This window comes from Rhinoderma darwinii, chromosome 9, assembly GCF_050947455.1.
Source record: "Rhinoderma darwinii isolate aRhiDar2 chromosome 9, aRhiDar2.hap1, whole genome shotgun sequence".
Lineage (NCBI taxonomy): Eukaryota > Metazoa > Chordata > Amphibia > Anura > Rhinodermatidae > Rhinoderma > Rhinoderma darwinii.
In genome coordinates this window covers 65,225,566-65,250,748 of record NC_134695.1, presented here as the reverse complement: position 1 = coordinate 65,250,748, position 25,183 = coordinate 65,225,566, and the positions used below count along the sequence as shown (strand labels likewise).

At 42.5% G+C, this 25,183-nt stretch overlaps 1 protein-coding gene across 3 annotated transcripts in view; it reads right to left on the bottom strand.

Annotated features, from left to right (window-relative positions):
- TRIM44 (tripartite motif containing 44) overlaps window positions 1-25,183 on the bottom strand; it is an 82,735-nt gene that overhangs the window by 33,291 nt on the left and 24,261 nt on the right. For 2 of the 3 annotated variants that reach the window (XM_075838016.1, XM_075838017.1), the window contains exons 3-4: window positions 20,177-20,416; window positions 12,061-12,080 (exon numbers count right to left, since the gene is read on the bottom strand). In XM_075838016.1, coding sequence (XP_075694131.1) covers window positions 12,061-12,080; window positions 20,177-20,416 — 260 coding nt within the window. The remainder of the gene's footprint in view (window positions 1-12,060; window positions 12,081-20,176; window positions 20,417-25,183) is intronic. The other variant, XM_075838018.1, reaches the window with a different exon arrangement.

Sequence of the window (25,183 nt, the reverse complement as noted above, 5' to 3'; positions counted from 1 at the left end):
AACACTGGTTCCCTCGCAGTGGTAAGGATAGGCAAAGATACAAAAGCAAACCAGTCTTGTATATCAATGACCACAACACCAACCCTTCAAGGGGTCTTCAAAAGACTTCGCTCCACCTAGAAACATTTCAAACTCCAACCACTTCTCATTGAGTCTCCATCACATACATCCACAAACAACCAACACAGACAGGTTTCCAATTACCAATTCCAAATCGTATGGACAACCCTGCCCAAGCATATGCCCTATCATGGTGGGTAAAGGGCCCAATATGTTTTTTGACTTATGGGTTCCCACTTTCAGCTGACCATTGGTACTAGACATCTGCTCCCTATAGACACCGATGGACAACTTGATTGGAGTACTTATGGCAGTCCAATTAAGTACAGAGGTGACAACCCTCACTGGACACTAAACCCAAGAGTGTAGTACACAGCCTCATAATGATAAACACTGCATAACGGTCCTCTAAGAATGGATTCATATTATTTTGAGTGAATGTGTTTTCTTATTTCGCATTTAATCCCCTCATTAAACAGAACAAGTTTCTGCTACGACTAGGCAGGAGAAAAAAACGTATAAAACAAAAAAAATAAAATAGAAACGATTTATCCTCTTTTAAATAAAGTTTCAATTTACTTCATTTTCTTAATTAAGAAGCTCCTGAGCTCCGCAGTCACTTAAGGCAACATTACTGTGTGTGAAGTGCTCCCAGTTATCCTATTTATGTCTTCCTAAGGAGGTAACAAATGCCTCTATGTGGTGCACTCCCCAACACTGCAGAAAATTGTGATTCTGCCGCACAATCTCAGATGCCAGACTAACTTCATGTAAAACTTTGCAGCTCAAATTAAACAGAACCTGTCACTAGGTCATATAAGTTGAACTGGTTTAGTGACCTGAATAGCGCTGTCTCCCTGATTTCAGCACTGTATTTCTTTTCTTTCTGGACCCCCTTATTCCAGAGATATGGCCCACTGTTGTGTTGGCCCCCTCTATGCTAAATTGCTGAAGTTAACCAACAGGGCGTGAACTACCCTCAAGCTTCCTCGTGTTGATTGGTCAGCATCAGAGGCAGGGAAGTTAGCTCCACCCTGTTGGCTAACTACAGCAAATTAGTATAGAAGGATCCAACAATAGTGGGTCATATCTCTTGAAAGGACAGGGGGGGGGGGGGTCCAGGAGGAAAAAAATAGCAGTGCTGGAATTAGGGAGACATCGCTATTCAGGTCGGTAAACAAGTTCAACTTATATGACTTAGTGACAGGTCCTCTTTAGATACATTCTGAAAACGATGGCCTCCAGTATGGAGAAATAGTCCTGTTACTATGTTTACACCACAAAGTGCACATACAATTATACACAGCCTATAAATACATTCCAATGTTAAGCTGCAAGTTCTTAATATACTTTGGGAAACAATTGTTTTTAAGATCTCTGCTTGCGTCAGAGAACGAGCCATACATATGTGTGATCATCTCATGACTAGGACAGGAGATTGGTCCAATGCATCTAAATAATACAAATTAAGTAACTTTGCAAGATGTGATTATAGATCTCATACTATTTTCTGTATACAGCTCCTATGAAGATCTATGTGTCTCCATGGTTACTGATTACACCCAAACCATGTGCAGTTTGAGCCTGCAATCATACTCCCTTCTATCTGTGCCCTACTTCTTTATAAGCTATTAAATGAATCTTAGAATAAAGTAGGGAACAAATGGAAAAATCTGACTACACAAGGCTTGATTGTAGTCTGTAACCACGGAGACACATATGTCTACATAGGTGCTGTATACACAAAATGGTAGAATATTTTTAATCAAGACTATTTGCAAAGTTGCTTCATTTTTTCTGATAGATAAAATAGAGCAATAAGAAACATGGTTGCAACAATGTACATGCCCTACTGCCCAATGTACTGCATTCAAATCTTAAAATAATAAATATTAATTACAGTCTTGGGTATATAAAGTATATAAAACTAACATGTTTGGAAAAGTAGGAAACTTAATATACATCATAAGCCTAGGCATGTGAATAACTCCAGGCACAAGTTCAATTTTACACCACTGGAAACCTGTAACTACTCCCATCATGTTCTCATCTCCCTTATGTTGCTATACTGTTACTTGAAAAATATAGCAAAAACTCCCAAAAGGCAAAATCTTAGTGTATGTAGAATTGTAATACAAAAGACAATAATGCATTATATCAATGCGTGTAATAACCGCAGAACCTGGTGGGGGCGCTGTTGCTTTTTCCTTCTATTTAGTAATATAATGCTTTCGCTTTTATGATCCAGATCCATTCCCATAAGAACTGTATACACATATATAAAATGCAAATATGCAGAGAAGGTAAATTATCTGCACACAATAAACTCTGTTCATATATTTTACTGCCCTTATGAGACAAAATAAAGCATGCTTGTAAAATAAGGCATATTCCTTACAATCACATGGTTGCATTCCTTAAAAACACATGCCCCAGAGAGGTCTCCTTCTTCTAAAATATCAAGAATAGAAATCCTGAAATGTTTCATTAGAAGATTAACATTCTTTATATGTGCCGCTTAGAACCACAGTTTATCGTTTATATATAGAATGAATCTATATAAAAAGTTGAGTCACTTTGTACATACTTTACATGACTTATATTGTAGTGATTCTGAGTTCCAGCCTATATTATACTACACAGCTGCATTCACAATTCTGCAGGCTGCAGAGCTAACATCTCCCAGCATTCTTCGCTGGTTCAATGTTTGCAGTCTTTGGTGATTTGCATTCGGGAAGTGTTGACTTGTTTAGACCAGGTATTGTACAGTAATCTCATGTAGGAAAAATTAACTGTCCCCCTGCATTATAGGAGCACTGAAAGACTGTTAGGGGGCGTGTCTGACAACATGTTTGTTGACTGTTTCCTGTGGCATCTAACAGAAGTGTGAATGCAGCCCTGGAGTATAATACAGGCTGTAACTCAGGATTAGTACAAGATAAGTAATGCAATATATATTTACAAAATTAGTCAACTTTTTTATGTAGGTTTTGTATATATATATATTTAATTTTTGTAGTGAGGTTCTATTATAGAAACTCTTAAAATGCTATGAAGTCGAATCTTAACACCCCCCACTGATCAGTATAATGATGAGGCTGATGCGTTTGCTGGAGTGCTTTGTCCGCTTCAATTCAGCACTTTACACAGCTCCCCGCTTAATCATGTGGCTGTGTCTGGTACTGCAACTCAGCCCATCTTTTTTTTTATTTTATAAAAAAGCCTCTTCTCCCACAATCCCCTGCAGCATCTCTCACACCTTTAAATTTTCAGGTCGAAGAACCGCACAGATGACGTGTTCAGAAACTGCCTGTGCAGCCTATGTTTATATCCAGCATAAACTTTATCTGATTCCCACTTTTATTTGTAATATTCACTTTCACAGGTAGTAGGTTGATATTTTAACTGACTATTGTTTTTTTTTCCGCATCTCTGCTCCCTGAACCCTTGATAAATGCCATGTTAAACTGGAGAGAAGCTGCAGAATAAGGCGCTTCCCTTTCTCCAATAGTTTGGGCTGCTGCCTGCAGGTGCTGATGTCATCATACCAAAGACCAAACAGACCAAATAGGAGAGCAGGCATGCTGGTAAGTGAGGACTATTATGCCGACAATTGCAGGAGACTTAGTGGTAGCTACTATAATAGCGACATGTTGAAACGGGAGGTCGAAGAAGAAAAAGAAGAAGAGCTGCTGCAGATAAGACCTCAAGGGTAAAGGACTTAACCACATATCGGCTCATATTGCCATATTATAAGCTATGTAAAAGCCCCAACATGTCACTTAACTGGAGATTTAGCTTTAATTCACATGATTTAACCCATATTACAGAATCTCAGCTCTTTTGTTTTCACAAACCTTGGGGTCTTAAAAATTATACCAACATTTTACACCCTTAAATCAGCCAAGCTAAGATTATTCATGAAACTAAGCAGAAAGATTGTAACCGTGTATGGCAGTATGGCAGTACTGTGACGTGTCAGCACTGTGACGTGTCAGCACTGTGACGTGTCAGCACTGTGACGTGGCAGTACTGTGACGTGTCAGTACTGTGACGTGGCGCCTTTTTTACTGTGCTCTAGATTTTCTCTTGCAACATTATATTTTATAATATCCGAGAACGAGCTAATATATTCCTGTCTTGTCTATTATCCAAGGACCCTACTTCAAAATGACCCTTCTTAATCCTATTATAAGAGCCCGTTTGTGCTATTTTTATCAGAGAGGAAAGTATAAGAGCGAAAACCCCTTGATTTAATCCCATTTATAATGAGCAAGGAAAATTACCAGCAGAGTCATTTTTGTCAGTCAAGTGGCAATCCTGAAGTAATTAGCTGAACCTGTAAGAAATGCAGAAACATTGGCCCAGTGACCCTATCAAACCTCCGGCAGAGCAACGTTCACCAGACTGCATCAATCATCATTGTTCATTCATTCAGCGCTCGTCTTCTCCTCTCTACAGACAAAAATAGAACTATTTCTATATCCATTATGAAGGTGAAAGTCATAGAAGGCCTTTCTTGGAAGTCTGCAGCGATCCAGCTGCAAGTCAAGCTCCAATCCTGAATCACATTTTCCCAGGGTCGGTCATGGTCTTTAGATTTGAATTGACCCACATTCCAAATTCGTGTATAAGGGGCGTACACAGAAACCACAGGGACCCAAACCAAAGCTCAGAATGTGCCCTGCCCCCCACTAGAGCTACGCCAGATTAAAAATATATATTTTTTAAATGTCCACCATTATTTCATAATATATCTTTATACAGCCAAGAAATTCTGCCTGCATCCACCCACCACTAGGGGGAGCTCATTGCATATGGATATATACAGTATTAAACTCAATGGGAGCTGTAAGAATGTGTATGCAGTGAGCTCCCCTACACGGGAACTGCAGGCAATCACGATATCTATGTGACCGCAAGCAGGGGAAGCATTGCTGAGCCCTTCTCTCTAGGACCCCACTGCAGTCATGTGGTCTGCCTCTATGGTATGTATGCCAGGTATAGGTATATATTATTCTCCAATATGTGCATACATAAAGAGCTTAAAACATTTACAAAAGTTTCTGATGCAAGTATTATAATACTGAAGGGGTTATCTCATCAAAGACATCCCCTTTCAGAATTTGGCCCCTGGGGCATTCAGCTGATCGCCCCGAGTCCAGCTCCCAGCACCCTAGGCAAGCAAGTGATTTTTTTTCCGGGGGAAGTCGCAGCCAGCCAGGCATTTCCCCTGCAGTGGCCACTGTAGGGGAAATTTAATATTACATGGCGGCCTAATCTACTGCACAGAGCAAAACCAACATAGTAGATCTAAATAGTAGAAAACAACATTCCTGAATCTTATTGGGCCCACTAGCCCCTGGACACCATAGAAGTTGCTATGGAAACAACCATGGTCCCCACTTTAGGTTTTGGAAGGTCTTCTTCATTTATTTTTCAGAGTAGGTGTGCAAGCAAATAGGGACGGGAATGAGCATACAATAAATTATCATCTATTTCAACGGGGTGTGTGAAGTGTCCGTGAAAAAATAGGATATGTCCTATTTTATCCTTCCATAACGCGTCCCCCCCCGGTGAACCTCGGACGTGTAAACGGCAGTTTTTCACGTGCGAGGTTTGCCACGTTCGTGTGAATGTAGCCTAAGGGCATGTGCACACACACTAATTACGTCCGTAAATGACGGACGTATTTCGGCCGCAAGTCCCGGACCGAACACAGTGCAAGGAGCCGGGCTCCTAGCATCATACTTATGTACGATGCTAGAAGTCCCTGCCTCGCTGCAGGACAACTGTCCCGTACTGTAAACATGATTATACTACGGGACAGTTGTCCTGCAGCAAGGCAGGGACTCCTAGCGTCGTACATAAGTATGATGCTAGGAGCCCGGCTCCCTGCACTGTGTTCGGTCCGGGACTTGCGGCCGAAATACGTCCGTCAATTACGGACGTAATTAGTGTGTGTGCACATACCCTAATAGTTTTTTGGGGTAATCTGCATGATCGGAAAACACAATATTGATGATTGTGATGATCATGATGTCCAACCAAAATGCATCCATATCATGAAGAACAATTGCAGCTATGGATGAGCTAAGCTCTGTTCACACTTACTTACTTGAGAAAGTCTGGCATCCCCCATACACACAAAGTGGACGATGGATCCCAATCAAGTCCTCATCTAATGTCTACGGGCAACTCAAATTCAGAACATATATTAGAACGTCCAAATCCAGACCATGAAACCTCTTTGAGACGACCACTCAAAAAATTGCAGACAAAAAAATATCTTAGGCCTCATTCACACGGCAGGGTTTCCCGACCGGGTGCCGGCCGTTCATAAATCGGCCGGCACCCGGCTGCATTAGGAATAATAGACCCCTAATGGGGCTATTCACACGACCGATTTTTTGACGGCCGGGAAAACCGCCCGTCAAAAAATAGGACATGCTCTATTTTCGCCCGGGTACCCGGCCGCCCGGCTCCCATAGAAGTCTATGGGGCCGGGTAATACCCGGCCATCACCGGGATGTGTCCCGAGTGACGGCCGGGTTTTCCGGCTCTTGCGCTCTATCTCCTCCTCCTCACAGCGCAGAGTGCATGTGAGGAGGAGGAGTTGATGCCATTCTGACGAATGGCATCGCTGTACACGGTGTGGCAGGGCCGGGGTGTACAGCAGGTGGAAGGGAGCGCTGCGCTGGCTCCCTTCTCCTGCTTGTTTTAAAAGCGCCCTGGCCCGGCGACACCTTTGATGGCGCCGCTAGTAGCAGCAGCAGCTGCGGCTGCTACTACTGTAGCGACGCCACTATAGCAGAGCGGCTAGCCGCACTTAAGCTCCTTGAAGGAGCGGAATCCTCGTGTTTTCGGGGATTCCGCTCCTGGACAGAGCGCTTGATGTCTCTGTCCATATCTGGGCAGTGACATCAGGGGAAACTCCTGAAGCGGAATCCCCGAACACATGGGGATTCCCCTTCAGGAGTTGCCGCTGATGTCACTGTCCGGATCTGCCCGGCCCGGCACGGATGCATAACTTTATGCAAACCGGCCGGGCAGAATGGCCGATTTTACCGGCCGGCACTCGGGCTCGGACCCGACCCGGTCGTGTGAATCCCGCCTTAAGGTTATGGATAAGCAAGAAAAGTAATGTTGAAATGTGGAGTGCGGGCGTGTCTAACTATGAGAGAGATTATATCATTTCAGTTCTAAGGGTAAAGTGGAGGTATTTTTGAAAATTTTTGGTCCTTGGCTGATAATCTTATGCATCTCAGCTGCCAAAATGGGGTAAGGGGTGAAGAAGAAAGTTGTAATTTCAATTGATAGTTGGGTGTAGATTCATGTGCCCACGGGGGTAGTGTGGGAGGGCAAAAAAGGGAGTGAGAAATGTTATTGACTTTTTTCAAGGTCTCTCTCTCCTCATATGGCCTTATTATCTCTGCAGTTGGGGTCTGTGTAAGGTATTTTAATTGTTGTAATATGTTTTTTTTTTTTACTTAAAAACTTAATGAAATAAATCAAACATTGAAAATAATATTGCAGATAAATGGTCTTTCGAGGGTAGGTCTTCTCAAAGAATAGGACAAATATAAATAAGATCCCTATCCCAGTTTTACTAGACTTGGGAGTATGTTTTGGGTAGAATTTTTTATTGTTCTCTTAAGAAGCTATACGCAGAATGTGTCTCATTACAGCACGGCCATAAAAACTGCCCTCAAAATAAATTGCTTTCCACCGTGGTGTGCGCGATCTTATCTAAATGAAGAGTCTTCTGTGCCCCTAATTAATGTACAGAATATACGGCCACTGATAGCACTTGGTAGATACCCAACTGTGTAGGGACAGAGTCCATAGTTGGGCTTAGTCTAGCTATAAATGATCCAGGAATGGATTATCCAGTCATTAACGATATATCTTATCCCTCCAGTGTATAGGAAGCCTTTATCTAAAAATCAGTAGCCCCCCCATACATCTCTGCGTCTCCACCTGACAAGACGGTATAGAACTGTGATATCTCATATACTACACGAATGCCCAGTTTGGTCTTTGTATTAAAGGCACAGTAACATCTAGAGCTTTTGTTTTGTATTTTTTTGGGGGGGGTTTAAGAATTTTTTCTAGGGTGAAATAGATTCCTATACGTCCACACTTTAAAAGGATAGGATCCCAGCTCAGGACGGGGTATTTCTCTGTGAGTGACTTGCCAGTTGATACGAGTTCTACAACTGATGTCAACATTGATGGGCCAAATCTCCCCATGGGCCACTTTAGGCTGGATTCACACACAGAGTCTACTTGCGTTTTTGGTGTTTTTTGGGGCTTTATTCTGTACAAAAACGCTGCGGCTAAATCTTATTTTACGGTATGTTTACATGAATAGATTTTTGTGGTGTTTTTTGCCGCAATCACAGTAATCGTTTCACAAACACATCGGTTTTACGAAAAATAAAAAGGAGCAGTTGCAGCAAAAACCGCTACACAAAACGACTTATGTAAACATACCCTTAAAGTTTACAAGAAATATGAGAAAGCCTTTTGTTTTGTGGCGTTTTTGAGGTCAGTGATTTAAAAAAAAAAAAAAAATGCAGAATGCTCTTTGTACAAAAAGACACTAAACAAAAAACGAAAAAGGCATGTTAAAAATGACATTAAAAACGTGGGAAATACATGGTGTTTTTTAAGCGTGTGTGAAGTCGTCCTTATATACATATGGTATGTATGCCCCGGACTGAGCCATGTCAGAAGATGGCTCTAGTTGGGTTCGGGCCTATGGCGGTTTTGAGCCCTCTGGCTCATAGCTTAGATATTTGGGAAACTTCTGACTAGGAGTAAAAAAGGCACAGGCTTAAGAGTGCTGGAGGTTCCTTTGATGGATTCTATATTATGACCTATCAAAGGATCTCTTAAAGGTGAAGTACTCTTAAAGTACATGTCCTAAGTGTTGAAATTTTTTAAGGCTGTTTTTCAAAAACAAAATAAGGAACTTATTGCTGATGATTTTGGGGCATTTCACCTATATGACATAAGTTTACATCCATTCATATGGAGATAGTGTTACTGTAATTACATATGATAGCTCATCCCCTGATAGCCGGTGGAATCACATCCCATACTGTGTACACACATATGTCTAGTGACAGCACAGCATCCCGCAGCCCCCTCGGGTTCCTCTGAACTTGCGGTCATCGGTTTCATCCAGTGCTAAGATAACTGCACTGACAGTCAAGTCTCCAAATTTTACATTAGTCACAAAGAAAATGCTGCAAAAAGTTCTACAGTGCTTTCCAGTACCCGCATGGCGGCCCATAAAAATGAAAAAAAAATAAAAAATCTTATAAACCCCTGAGCCGTATACACCTCCATTTCCATAAATAAAATGTTTGTAATTCATTAGAGTATCTATAGGATTTATAAAGCAGAGGTGAAACGCGTGTCAGAGGTTGTCCATGTGTGGCCCCGATCACTATGTCACGTCAGGTTGATAATTATTTAGGCCGTTTTTGTTTTCTTGTTTTTTATCTGAATGATTTATTTCTTCATGTAACTAATGCTTCATTATTTATTTCGTTTTTTTTTTATTCTGTGGCTAAGGGAATTTACTGGGATCCTCATTTTTGTTTTGTACGTTACCTATCTATCTATTTTTTATTAGGGGCGGTCTACTATCATCCACTAATAATTGGATATGCCATACATGTTGGATTGGAGGAGCCTAGATATTTAGCACCCCACTGATCCCAAGGGTGCCTGGTCTATAGATCCTGGTGGAGAGTTTGTACACGTTTGTAATCATTTTGCATTATAGCCTATGGGAGACTCAAAAACAGACAAATGGATGGATGTTTTTCTATCTCCCATTCACTATCATGTAGAGTGACCTTTTATGCTCCGGCTCAGAGATGAAACTTAAAAACCTCTGGACCCCAATTGTTTAGGGGTTAGGGATACCCGTCCTAGTTATATATACTGTGGCTAGTGTTAAGCTCTGTTCACACTTGCCTAATATGGAAACCATGACGCATTACCAAAAGTGTCAACTGACGGACCCAACAGACCCATTGCATGCTTTGCTGTTCCTCCATTAAACAGAACTGCTGATGGAAGCTGTACGGCTACTTCCCCTGAATGACACTGTCCCAACACCCGAGTAGGCCCCTTCAGCATCTGGGCCCAATAGCAGCTGTTATTGCTACCATGGCTGTAGTTATGCTCAGAGACGTAACTTAAAGGCCCCAATGCAAAATCTGTAACAGAGCCTCTCCACCTACCATATGCCATTTATAATACTGGTGTCTTCTTATGTTGCAGAGGGGCCTTTGGGTCCACTAGGCACCAGGGCCTCAGGATTGTTGGATCCGAGTAGCTGCCCCCCCCCCAAACAAAAATCAAACATTTATAGCAAAATCAATTTATGAGAAAGTGTTCGTGAATAACATTAGGTAAAACCTTCCATTGTCCAGTAGCGAGTGGCGTATTCGCCAATGTGTCTTGTTGGGAGATTGTGTCACCTGTGTTTTTCGATCGATACACACTCATGCACATGTTGGCGACAATTTAATTTAAATGTCTGTCAATCACTGCTCCCCCACCTCGTTCAATAAGAACTATTGATCTGTCATGACTTCTTGGTTTGTCACTTCTCATAGTCTGTGTCCCATCCCCCTCCTCACCACCACATTACACACCGGCCCGTCACATTACACTGTTTATAGGATCTTAGGTCGCATTCACACCGTCTATTTCAAGATCATATTAGTTCTTTATTTGGGCCTTAATATGGAGCTAATATTTATTAAAACAGCTATTCACACAGTCAGATTATTCTCTATATTGTTCATATTGGTATCATATATTTGCATCAGAAGTCAATGAAGCCTGCAAAAAACACATTTTTTTTTTTAAACTGGCAGAGGGACCATTGGGCCCCTGTGGGCCCAGGTATGACTGCAATCTCTGCAAACCCGTGGCGCCTACCCTGCCGACACCTAGATCAGTTTTTAACTAGGCAGATCTGCAATTCAGAGTAAGAAAATCTTCTTTATAATGTATTCCTGTATGTCTATCTATATTATTAATGCTGTATATATATATATATATATATATATATATATATATATATATATATATATCTACTGTGCACATTTTTGTCCGTTCTTGAATGGCTCACATAGTAAAATATCCTCATATTGTCAATTACACACTACATAAGGACAATATCACTCACCCGCAAAACAAGATAAAAAAATAAATTCCAATATTTTGGCAAATGTTTTTAAATGATGGGACAATTTCCATAATGAAAAGATAATTATTTTTGTATTAATCCTGAAAATGATCCGTGTGCCCATCACTGGGCATGGAAGGGTTAAACTGCTCCGTTACTCCAGATAGGTTTGTCCGGCGAGCACCATGTTTGGATATGTGTATCGTACCTTGGCCTGGGCCCAGTGGGCTACAAATATAGACTGTGTATTCTGTCCACTTAGAGGCTCTCACAGGATTAAAAGTGCAGGGCGGAGATCAACAAATGGGGTGTTGTGGGTGGAAGGGGGGTCCCCTCATGTGATGATGGATAAAGCTGGTGATATAATCCTTGATCTCCGCTCTGTCACCCTGTGGTGTGGAAAGCCACTTACGGCCCTGGAATGTGTCTCCTACAAACAACAGATAAAGCCGTGCCAGATTTAAGTCTAATAAGGAAACCTGTCAGCGAGAGTCATATTAAGCAGCTGCCACCACCTCCATTACTGGACGGCACGAGATGTATTTCAGTAACTGTTTTATGAATGACAGAATAACTGGGGTAAAGTGGGAAAAGTAGAACGAGAGAAAGGAATAAAGGGTTAAAGTGAAGGGTGCCTTTTAGTTTTACAGCGATAAATTGACACAATTATTGCACCGATGCCATCGCGGGTTATGTTGTCCTATGAGGTTGCATGAATTTCATACATTGGTACTATAACGGCTATATAGATTATATAGAAAATAAATCATTTTTATGCTCACCCGGAGTCTTCTTCTGGATTCTAGAAAATGAAAAAGAGAGACATGTTAAGAAAATAAATCTTTGGGAAGCTTTGTGTCAGCAGGGGCCTCTGCCTAACTTTGTATGGGGGGCCTCTGCCTAAGTTTGTATGGGGGGCCTCTGCCTAAGTTTGTATGGGGGGCCTCTGCCTAAGTTTGTATGGGGGGCCTCTGCCTAAGTTTGTATGGGGGGCCTCTGCCTAAGTTTGTATGGGGGGCCTCTGCCTAAGTTTGTATGGGGGGCCTCTACCTAAGTTTGTATGGGGGGCTTCTACCTAAGTTTGTATGGGGGGCTTCTACCTAAGTTTATATGGGGGGCCTCTGCCTAAGTTTGTATGGGGGGCCTCTGCCTAAGTTTGTATGGGGGGCCTCTGCCTAAGTTTGTATGGGGGGGCCTCTGCCTAAGTTTGTATGGGGGGCCTCTACCTAAGTTTGTATGGGGGGCCTCTGCCTAAATTTATATGGGGGGGCCTCTGCCTAAATTTATATGGGGGGGCCTCTGCCTAAATTTATATGGGGGGGCCTCTGCCTAAATTTATATGGGGGGCCTCTGCCTAAATTTATATGGGGGGCCTCTGCCTAAGTTTGTATGGGGGGCCTCTGCCTAAGTTTGTATGGGGGGGCCTCTGCCTAAATTTATATGGGGGGCCTCTGCCTAAGTTTGTATGGGGGGGGGTATAACTAGAAAGTCATGGGCTTCACAGCAAAGTTTTGGGGTGAGAGCATACATGGCTGATTAAGTCATGGTGAAAAACACAACTTCTGCCAAAGTACAACTCCCAGCATAGCCTGAGGATTCTTCATCATCATCATCATCATCATCATAGTCATCATCATTAACATCATCATCATCGTCATCATCATCATCATCATCATCGTCATCATCAGACTACAATGGTAGTTGTAGTTTCACAGAACAGGTATCACAGCTCTTCTGAAACTACAACTCCCAGCATGACCTGATAGATAATCAGAGAATGCTGGAAAAATGGTACCACACACTATCAGCCATGCATAGTGTGGGTAAGGGAGGCATCACACACTCGACCAGACCCCCAAAATTTTGTCTACTATAGTGGTAATTACGCCACTGTGTAAACACCACAATATATTTATGAAACCTTGAGAAAAAACTCAGCCTGAGGGAACTGCTCGAACAATCACCTAATTACTTCTTGTGATTCGGAAGATGTAAACAAGTACATGACTGGACAAGCTTAGGCTTTGTTCACATCTGCGTCGGGGTTCCGTCAGACCTTTCCGTCAGGGGAACCCACAAATGGAAACCAAACGGAAACCATAGCTTGCAGTTACCATTTAAATCAATGCTAATGTTAATGCTTCCGTTGCTAATGGTTTCTGTTCGTCTCCGTTCCGTAAGGTTTCTGTTTTTTTGGACAGAATCAATAGCGTAGTCGACTGCACTATTGATTCCATCCCAAAAAATTAAATCTTACGGAACGGAGACAAACGGAAACTATTAGCAACGGAAGCGTTACCATTGAAATCAATGGTAATGTTAACGGAAAGCTATGGTTTCCATTTGGTTTCTGTTCGTGGGTTGCCCTGACCGAAAGGTTTGACTGAACCCACAAACAGAACCCTGAGGCAGATGTGAACGAAGTCTAACAACACCTGTAAACTATAGGTAAATGATACAGAATACTATGTTGTGGCAGAACTATTTTGTGATACAGAATACCATTTCGTAATACAGAATGCTATTTTGTGATGCAGAATACTATTTTGTTGTACAGAATACTATTTTGTAATACAGAATACTATTCTGTGATACATATACCTACAGTATCACACAATTTCCAACAATGAACAATGTTAAATGTTTTGCAATTATTGGAATATATTGTATGTGCTCAGTTGTGATATTCATTGGGAAAGATTTATTAAAAGGGTTGTCTAGTCATATTATATTGATGGCCTATCCTTTGGATAGGTCATCAATATAATATCGGTGGGGTGTCGGGAGTCAGACCAGTTAAATGATGGGGCCGTGGCGTTCATCGCCACGGCATTTTCCCAGTTTACAGGCACACCACTGTACACTTCTGTGGCAGCTGTGCCTTGGATTGCAGTTGCGGCCCCATTCAAGTGAAAGGGACTGAGATGCAATACCAGGCACAGGCACTACGTTCATCTGATCATATCCTTAGAATAGGTCATCGATAACAGATTGGTGGGGGTCCGACTCATGGCACCCTTTCAGTCAGCTGACGGGTGAGGGTGCCGGTGTCAGGTCCGTATTTCACACCGAATAACCACCTCTGTAAATTGAAAGCTGAAGGCATGCCTGGAAAGAAGTACACCACACAAATGTCTGAGGTACAGCTTCAATGTCAGCCAGGAGGGACTGAACTTTATTCAGAACAAAGAAACACACACAGAGAAGACACATGCCCCTCCCTATAGATGTGTGACTTGCTTAAATTCTATTCGCTCCCCAACTGTAACTTTTCCTATACATTCTTCTGCACACTCCTCTTTGCATTCCAGGGGGCGGTGTCTTCCATAGGTGTGTCCGACATGAACAAAGAACTTGTTATATATATCAGTATATTACACAAAGAACTGAAATGTATATACATATGTGTGAGGATAATATTTTTCAGACAATATACATAGTAATGATCCCTGACAGTCCCCCCTAAAAATATTATTACTCTATCCCTGAGTCTTGCCTAGCAACCTACCACTGACCACTCGAACCAGGCGGGTAGGGGTTTTGGATTTCTTCACCAGCTTGAGACGAGCTACTCCTGATGAGTAACCCCCCTTTGTACCTGGACTTCCAAGGTGTCGGAGTGGTCCTAACTTTCCCTATTCTCCTCTGGATACAGGATGGTTGTCTTGATATAATCTACAAACCACTGCTGGTTGTAATATATATATATATTAATCCGGTCTACATTTTTATTAACAGTAATAATTGTCGCACTGTCACTTAGTGTCCTAATGGGACTTTACCCCTGCAGATATGACAGGTCATGGGCAGCACAGTGACCTTCACCTCACACCTTCACATAAAACTCCTCAGATTGTAATTTGCAGTACCGTGGCATATTTACACACATTATAATTATAAACCTCAGACATTATAAACAATAGGGCCTCAGCTAATAACATAATGCTATCACCAATCTCATGCTATCACCCTCAGGTCTCGGGTCCCATCAGTTCATTGCCAGTCCTGTACACCATCGTCTTCTTCTTCTCCTGTCTTCTGCTCTTCACTGACTGTCACCCTCAGGGTAACCCACACAATTGTGGAGTCAGACTACGTTGGTGTCCAGTGGGGGAGTTATTATTACCCCCTCCTGGTCACCTACTTATCAAAACACTTGATCCTGCTGACGGATTCACTCAGGTCTTTGGTCTTTACTTTGCTGATGTCATCAGGACTTGGTTTGGTCCTTCTCATCTGTCCGACACGTCTCCTTTAGTTTACGTCATCAGGCTGTACATAGCACTGCATGTTGTGAGCCTGGGGTGAGATCCCACGTAGGCGGATTAGTGGAGTTGTATTGTGACTATCAAACCCTCCGCATCTGTACTCTTCCTCTGGCAAGTTACTTGTCTGGGCGGCCGCTTAGAATTGTGACACTGCCGTCAGTTCATGATAAACGCGTTGTACTGGCTCAGGCTGTGCCTGCCGCATCTCAGTGATGGAGTTCATCATATTAAAAGTCTTCTAGTTCATGTTTACTGGCACTTGCTGGGGACCCCCAACTCTTGTCAATTGTTAAAATAAATACTAATCTGGTGATAACATCATCCGCATACATTATAAACGTTGTTCTAAGTACATACAATAATGTCAGGCCCCTAAATGACATCAAACACCTTTATATAAGGAAAAACTTCTCTGTTACAATGGACAGGGCACCTAGAAGATGTGTAACTTACTGGGTACATTTCATTTGCACTTGGTGATACCCTTTCAGCAGGATTTGTACCTTGATCTCAGCTGATTGCCTGGAACATCTCCACCTCACAGAAAGATACACAGATTCCACATGTTTATCTGACAAGCGTCTTAAACCTATTTTTCTTACTCTAATCTGGTTCGTTCTACCTGGGAAGGCCTCTCAAGGTCGGTTCTCTTCGTGGGAGGCGGGTATGATAAGGTTGGCACCGGTCTGCCAGGACTGTTCTGTAGGCAAATCAAACAGCTCTAACAGAATTTAGCAGCGACAGCTGTAAAACCTGGGACATACCAATTAGATCTTACCAAATCGATCCTTGCAGTCTTGGGGCATATGTGAGGTCATACACCATCAAAACAAGTGCCATCAAGAGTGAATTGGGTGGTACCGGTTCACCTTCCTTTATCTGTCCAGATGAGTGTGGAGAAGTGTATAACATTTGGTTTTATTTTAGAGAATGAAGACGCCACCCCTTTGAGATGTTCTATCTATATGTGACATGGGTTTTTAATGTAAATTTGTAATAAAGAGATATTTTATTATACAATATGTACAAGACAGGATACGAGGCACCAGGTAAATTACCCAGAAACCACTCTCACCTTCTTGTTCATCTCAAGGAGCGGAGCTGGAGGTGCTCGCTGAGGCTTGTAACCTGGCAGAAGGTAAGACGGCCGACATTTACACTGACTCTAGGTACGCTTTTGGCATCGCCCACAATTATGGGCCCATTGGTAGTAGGAACTTTGTTGGATCATCGGGTAAGCCAATTGAGAGAGCGAGAGAAGACAGACCTGACAACAAGGGTATGTGCAGCCAGGTGTCAGTAAATTGGCTTGTCCCTGGATACAATAATGCCACCACTAGGTTTGTAGCAGCCGGCATGATGTGCGCACGGCATGACATAGGTAAAACAGCAAAGGTACCTGTGAAAAGTGCAGCCCGGCCAGATTACCCGTCCCAGCGACTGCAGAACATACAACTACCCGAGGTAGAAGTGTATGACAAAGTGCTCATGTGTGTAGACCTGTTCTCGGTGGGCCTGAAGCCCGGCCTGTATTTTCCCCACTACAGACGTTGTGTGTAAGTGACAGGGGAACAATGTTATCCCAAGTATTGAACTGGTGTTTGTACAATGATAAGATGTCAGCAGTTCTCTAGACATTGTCCCAAAGTTAGTTTGTTTAATAACTGTATTTAAAAAGTTTAGTGGGAATATTAAATATTGAGGTTAAGTTTTATGTAAAGTTCTGGACCAGCCTTAGCATTGGACTATTAGAGTCATGCGTCAGATAAAAGGTACAGAAGTGGGATATTCCCATTAGAAAACATTTTTATTTGTTTATTTTTATTTTTGTTGTGAAAGGGAAATTTTAGAGCAGAGAATTCTGTGCAGTGTATATGTGTAAGTATAGATATGTATATAAAGAAGGAGAATCAGTTTGTAAGTTTTAGTTACTGACCAGTGTGAACGTTTAATGTAAAGATGTTATTTGTTAATGTTTTTCTTCAATTGAATTATCTGATTAAGATCAATTAATGTTTATGCAATGAAAAAGCTTGTTCTCCACAGGAAGTGTCCAACTGGGAGCGGAAGGCGGGAGAACCAGATTCTAACAGAATGTTAGAAATTTATTTAGGTTTGTAGACATTACTGATATATATATATATCTCAGCAGTGCATATTGAAATCCCTTTGTCCCATCAGCACTGCAGACTGCACCCAGTCAGCCCCCCCTCCTCCTCCTCCCAAACACAGCACACTTTAGAGGGGAGGGAGGGGGGGGGGGTCACAAACTCACAGCTTCTCACAATCTTAACACTTTCAATGCCGGCAAAACAACATACGTATCTGCAATCATTCATCACACCATTGTATAGGAATTATCTACGTTAATGTTTAACCATACAATCTGTCGGCCACCATCTCTATATTATGATGACGTGTTGTTTCATCAGTGAACTAGACTGGAACTTCTGTAAATAGAAAAAAAAAACACTACAAATGACAAAATTAACAAGGTGATTATTTCATACTGATTTGGTTGGGCCGGGCGTGGCCACATCAGGGGCAGGGGGGGGGCAGCCTCTCCCATTGGAAACACAGTGCGCAGCTGTGAAGGGGGGGTGGTTTCCCACCCACAATGAGGACACACTCAACATGAGGTACGGACGCCATTACCGGGCGTTGGCTGGTCCTGTTTTCTAATACATATAACATACAATAGCTTTCTTATTCCTAACTTCCATTCACTTCACCAAATCATGAATAGGATCGGGTGATCCTGATGATTTGAATATGGACCGTAAACCATCCATTCTAACAGTCTATATTATACACGTAATTTATATAACAATTTTCGATCTGCAACTCTTGGTCTGGCAGGAAATAATATAATTTCACAGTCTCCAACGCTAAGTCTCGCCGAAATAGTATAATCTCTAGTCTGCAATGTATTTATCATTACATCTCGCTAGAATTATAAAAATCTTTAATTAGACTCTCAAAAATATTCAATTAGACTCTCTGGCCTCGCTGGAAATATTAAAATTCCACAGTCTGCAGCTCTCTGGTCGTGTTATATAACTTTATCTATTTAGACTCTCTGGCCTCGCTGGAAATATTAAAATTCCACAGTCTGCAGCTCTCTGGTCGTGTTATATAACTTTATCCAGTCCCTAACTACCCAGAGGATGGTTAGTCGGGCGCGACTAGGGTCTCACAGGTTTTCAACCTCACAGCGGAAAATATCACCTCTGTCGCCTGAGATAATCCAGGAAATCAACAAAAGGGTTCTACAGATCGCTACAAGACTGCCCACTAACACAGATAAGACGAAGATTTATAAAATCAATTCGCTTACCGTGTTATTGCGGAGGTGATCAAATTCCTTCAGTGGGCAACTTTGAGTCCTCTGTTTCACCCTGTGATTGTCGACTGTCCGGATTTTGATTTTTCCTCGAGTGAGGTCCCGGGTTTCGGCAACAAATGTCAGGTCCGTATTTCACACCGAATAACCACCTCTGTAAATTGAAAGCTGAAGGCATGCCTGGAAAGAAGTACACCACACAAATGTCTGAGGTACAGCTTCAATGTCAGCCAGGAGGGACTGAACTTTATTCAGAACAAAGAAACACACACAGAGAAGACACATGCCCCTCCCTATAGATGTGTGACTTGCTTAAATTCTATTCGCTCCCCAGCTGTAACTTTTCCTATACATTCTTCTGCACACTCCTCTTTGCATTCCAGGGGGCGGTGTCTTCCATAGGTGTGTCCGACATGAACAAAGAACTTGTTATATATATCAGTATATTACACAAAGAACTGAAATGTATATACATATGTGTGAGGATAATATTTTTCAGACAATATACATAGTAATGATCCCTGACACCGGGAGTCAGACCCCCACTGTTCTGATATTGATGACCTATCCTAAGGATCAGCCATCAATGTGAAGTGCCTAGACACCCCCTTTAACTCTGTCCTAAAGTTAAATAGGATAAAGCTAGGCCAGACATGCAGTAACTGCGCCAAATTAATCTCAGTGGTGCATGCTCTATGATAAGTTTGGCGCATCTTGCTAGACATGTTCAACACTTACTTGACCTCATGGCTGGCATAATTTGAATCAATATTTTGTGCCAAAAAATGGGCACCTACCATTTATAAATCCAGTGCAATTTACAACTCCTTTTAGCCACACCTGGAAAGGTGCAAAAAGTTTCTAAAAACCCATAATAAATTTGGCACATTTTTCTCAGTATATCTTCCCCAATGGGTTATACTAGTTGCAGTTGTAGTATTTCCTATGCTGAATCCCGAGTAGCTCATGACTGTCATGACCAGCCTAGGCTTCAACTGCGGTCTAGTAGAAAACAGCAGGGAATCAAGAAGTCTGCCCAAAAGCTGAATTTTCCGTTTTTACTAGACATTAAGTTGTATCCCAAGACCCATCATATTTAAGTGCACTCTTCTATAAAACCATTGTGAAAACCCCAAAAAATTCCATTGTAACGCTCGGTGGCCACTTTGTCATAAATGCCTAATACAACTCATTGCTACTCTGAAGACCTCAATGTCTCAAATTTGCCCAGCCATGGAGTTAATAAGATCGCCATGATGGTAACATGGTCACACAGAGTATGGCTACCTCAGGTTTCTGCATTACCAGTTGGTCAAAGCTGTTGAGTTGTCGGGTGATCTCAGCCATTTCAGCCATCAGTTTGCCCATATGGACATTGAGCTCGGCCAGGACTTCAGTCACGTGAGCAGAGGCCACAGCTTCCTGAAGGTCAACGAAATGCAAGGCCTTTATCTCCTCCTCATTCACCAGTTTCTTCATGTGATCAAACTCTTTCTGTATAAAAATCTTCAGTTCAGCCCGTGTGATCTATGAGACAACAGGTAAAGAAGAGCTTAGGACGTGTACACAACAATATGACGGGTAATCATGAGTGGTCGGAGAATGGAAGACAAGAGAATTACCAAGTTTGGATTACCCATTTTAAATACCCTAATATAGGATTCTGAGTTTACTAAGGGGAGTCCCTCATTCGGGACTCCTCACATCAATGCAGTACATGGACAGTTCAGTTATGTCAATGAGCATCGGGTTGTCCAACCCCATGAAATTTGCAATGACAAGTCGACATGCCATGTGACCACTGCAGCCAATCACCAACTGTAGTGATGACATCTCATCAACACTGAGGTTACCATTCCAGCCAGTGATTTGCTGCAGTGGTCACAAGTTCTGTCATCACGTCAGGATGAACAAAGAGCGGAGGGGGACCGGGGAAGCAGCGGCCCAGGATTTAGAAGGTGAGCATAACTTTTGTTATTTCATGCCATTGTAAGCTGTTGTAAAGAATTTTATTTGGTTGGACAACGCCTTTAATTTCCTCTGTGGGGGCGCTGCCGGGTAAATGAGCCGGATTCCCCCACAGATTACAGTTGCTCACTGGTGGTTCCAGCTGTCGGACAACCTGTGATGAGCTTCTCTTAGGAGCACCCTTCTAACCAAAAAGTACTATCCAAAGTAGGCAACCCCTTTAAGTATCTCCTCTCCGTGAATGTTGATATTACAGGTATAACAAAATACCAAATACTGTTGTTCTGTAGAAAATGGTATAGTGAATAAGGAGAAACTGTCAAAATATACCATGGAAAATTGAAGTCTGGTTGATCATGACATGGAAGCCATAGATTATGCCCGCCAAACCAGAGACATACAAAATTGATTGATTGAAAAAGTTGATTGATTAAAGAGCCCTGGGGTGGGGGTGGGTAATTCCTCTCTGTCCTCCGGTGGCCAACTTTCATTCTCTCTGCAGGCTGCCACCGGATTTAGAACAGACAACTATTTTCCACCTTAATTTACTTTGAGAATACAGGCTGGGCCACTGGAGAGACCACCATTGTGGTCCATGCATCGAAGGACTGGGGTGGTAGTCAGCTCCATGTGACACTGAGGGTATGTTCACACGCTTACCAAAAAACGTCTGAAAATACGGAGCTGTTTTTGAAGCTGAAAATGAAGCTTCTTTTAATTTGTAGCTTCTTTTCAGGCTTCATTTGAGGTGTTTTTTGAGGAGTTTTTCATAGTGTTCAATGGAAAATCATCTCCAAAAACCGCCTCAAGAAGTGACATGCACTTATTTTTACGGAGCGTCTTTTTACGCTCCGTTTTTTAAACCAGCGGCGTAAAAAGACGCCCCGTATGAACTAAATGCTGTTTTCCCCATTGATTTCAATGGGCAGATGTTTGTAGGCGTTCAGCTTCCGTTTTTTCAGCCATTTTTTGAGTCGTAAACCCCCCGAAATACGCCTGAAAACACTGCATGTGAACAGACCATAATGTTTTTGCATTATGTTTAGTGTTGACCTAAAGGCAGTGGCTCTAGTTTTTGCTTGATTCTGCTCACATAGAGGGCAATTCCAATAAATTGTGATCATCATAATTTCCTTAGAGCTGCACCCCCAGACCATGGTCCACATAGAACGTATTATTAGAGAATTGCTTTATAATATTCCAAATCCTGGACATGAGATAATTTCGCCTTAAAGCAGAATTATACTTAAAACACAAATTTTAGATATAAACATAATTGAGGGGTCCAGGAGCCGGGATTCCCATTGATGGTGATGGCCCCTTAGTTGTTTGTTAGAGATCTCTAGCAAACACCTCATTTTATTCTACCATTCCTTTGCTTCAATGCATCTAAAATAATTTTTAAAAAAATGTGTGCATACAGCTCCTATGCAGACCTATGTGTACTTTATTACAAACGAAAAACAAACCCTGTGATCGGAATAATATATTGAAACGCTATTGTTCCGCTCTGATATTTTATTGCAAAAATGTAATAAAAACAGTTTCAAAAATAAAAAAAAACAGAACATTTTGTGAAGTCTGATCCTGTAGTCTTTCCTTAGGCCACCCCAGACCAGACCAGACCCCAAAATTAATTCAGACCCCAGATTCTAAAATTAATCCATTCCAGACCCTAAAATTCATACTGTACGTACACTATGGACACACTCTTAACAGTTTTAAAGGGGTTGTCCAGGTACAGACAACTGATGGCCATAGGATAGGTCATCAGTATATGATCGGTGGGGGTCAGACACCCGGACCCCACACCGATCAGCTGCTCCGGCTGCTGGATGTTATGCAGGGTATGCAGAAGTTGGAGCCGGAAGCAGGTGGCTCTGTACACAGTATAGCGGCCGTGCTGCAGAACAGCAACTCTGCTCATATTCACTTGAATAGTACTGCAGCTTGGCCGCTATTCTGTGACCGGAGCCATCTGCTTCCGGCATGGACGTCCAATGCTCAGAGGTAGCCAGAGCAGTTGATTGGTGCGGGGTGCGGTTGTCGGACCCCCACCGATCATATACTGATGACTTATCCTCTGGACTAGCGTTTTTCACTGCATATTTTACAGCCGTTTTTGGAGCTGTTTTTCTACAGAGTCAATGAAAAACAGCTCCAAAAACGTCTCAAGAAGTGACATGCACTTCTTTTTCGCGGGCGTCTTTTTCTACGGCCGTTTTCTAAAACGACCGCCTAAAAAAAGGCCCGTTTGAACAGAACGCCGTTTTTCCCATTGAAATCAATGGGCAGATGTTTGGAGGCGTTCTGCTTCCGATTTTTTGGCCGTTTACGGCCCTTAGGGTATGTTCACACGCTGAGTCAAAAACGGCTGAAAATGATGCCTCTGATTTTCAGCCGTTTTTTAAGCATCAGTTTCTTGATGCGTCTTTTACGGCCGTTTTTGGAGCTGTTTTTCTATTGACCAAATGAAAAACGGCTCCAAAAATGGCTCAAGAAGTGACAAGCACTTCTTTTTACATGGCATTTTTTTACGCACCATTTTGGGAAACAGCCACGTAAAAAAACGCCCTGTGGGAACGGAACGCCGTTTTTCCCATTGAAATCAATGGGCAGATGTTTGGAGGCGTTCAGCCACCGTATATTCAGCTGTTTTTTTAGGGCGTTTACGGCTGAAAATAGTCCTTGTGAACATACCCTTGCAGTTAAAAAGTGCGATGCCAATGATTTTCTGCTGATGGTAATTGCTATTTAAGCAATTCCCTAATATTGAACATTCGCTGTACGTGCAGCTTCCAAACTATTGGAGCTCATCCCGCTGTCAGCTCTGCGTTCATGGTCGGAATCTGCATCGTGCTCAAGCTGTGAAGAGTGGAAATCCCGCAGTTTTGTGAGAGCAGAAACTTAATTCCCCACGAGCCTCTGTCCTACAATGACTTTCAATTTGCAATTTTTCAGCATTCCAACTTACAGGGAACCTTTCAATTGACCTAATCCATCTATCGGTAGTAGGGCAGAGCAGTGAGGAAGCGTCCCGACATCTCTAACCAGACCAACCAAACATCAATGGGAAGAGAACACATCAATTAGAAACCCAAATTAACATCAATTCTCTCAAACCTTTATCCTGCGGGGATGAATCAAATAATGGAAGTGCATGGTGGGCGCAGAAACAAGACGAAATGATCATTAGCAAAACGTAAGAAGCAGGAGGGACACCGCTGTATAGCTCAGGCAGGTTTACCAACCACCGGCAAGGAAAGACAAGTAGGAAAAAGTCAGTAATAGCAGATGTCAGTAAATATCAGAACTTCTGCACTTTATTGGTTATAACTTATAAGGATTGTGAGATGACTTTTATAAGTGAACTGTTTCTTTAAGACGTCAGGGCCCCCCTTTAATGTACGTGCTACTTTTTTTTTTATTGCGTCAGGAAAAAATTATAAATCTCAGTAATTCTTTAGCTTTAAAGGGATTATCCAGTTTTCAAAAATTATATCTCAATCACTGTCCATAACCTAGATGTGATCGATTACAGGTGGATCCTGGACCCGCTGTCACTGAACCTGTCAGCCCCACAGACCTGACGGATACAGGATTCAGGGAACGATACAGCTGCTCTGTATACAGGATATAAAGCGGCTGTATCTCAAAAAGTTGAAATAATTTTTAATAAAATATATTTAGGAGGGGGGCGTGGCCAGCTGCTGATGTGAGAGGACGTGTGTGGCGATAGCTCCGGGCCAGCATCCTGTCTAAAATCCTCCTGACGGTGCTGTAATCCTTGAAATTAGCCAAAATTCCTTACCAGCTGAGTAGGAAGGGAAGGATATCTTCCAGGAAAAAGATGAGCCCGCCTAAAGCGATGGATGCGGCGGAAAAGCTGAAATCATATGCCCGCGTGGTGATCCAAGATGGCGCCGGCGGGAGTTCTTCTGTGCAGGCCGCAGCTGTGGATGGGAGATCCACCCCTGCTCCCTTGGAACAGGATGCAGGAATCACGCTGCAGGAGGCATCGGATAAGCTGCTGACAGCCATCCTCGAGACACATACGACACTGACGGCTAAGATTGATGAGGTGAGAGTGGACGTGGGCCTATTGAGGCAGGATCTGCAAAATGTGCGGGAGAGAGTCACGGAGACGGAGGGCAGGATTTCAAGATTTGCACCGTAAAGTTGATCTGTGGCGCCAGAAAGCCGACGATTTGGAAAATAGATCGCGCCGCAATAATCTCCGCATTGTGGGATTGCCGGAGAGGGCAGAGGGGCAGAGGCCTGGAGAATTCGTGGAAAAATGGCTGAAATAGATCTTTCCAGCTGCCT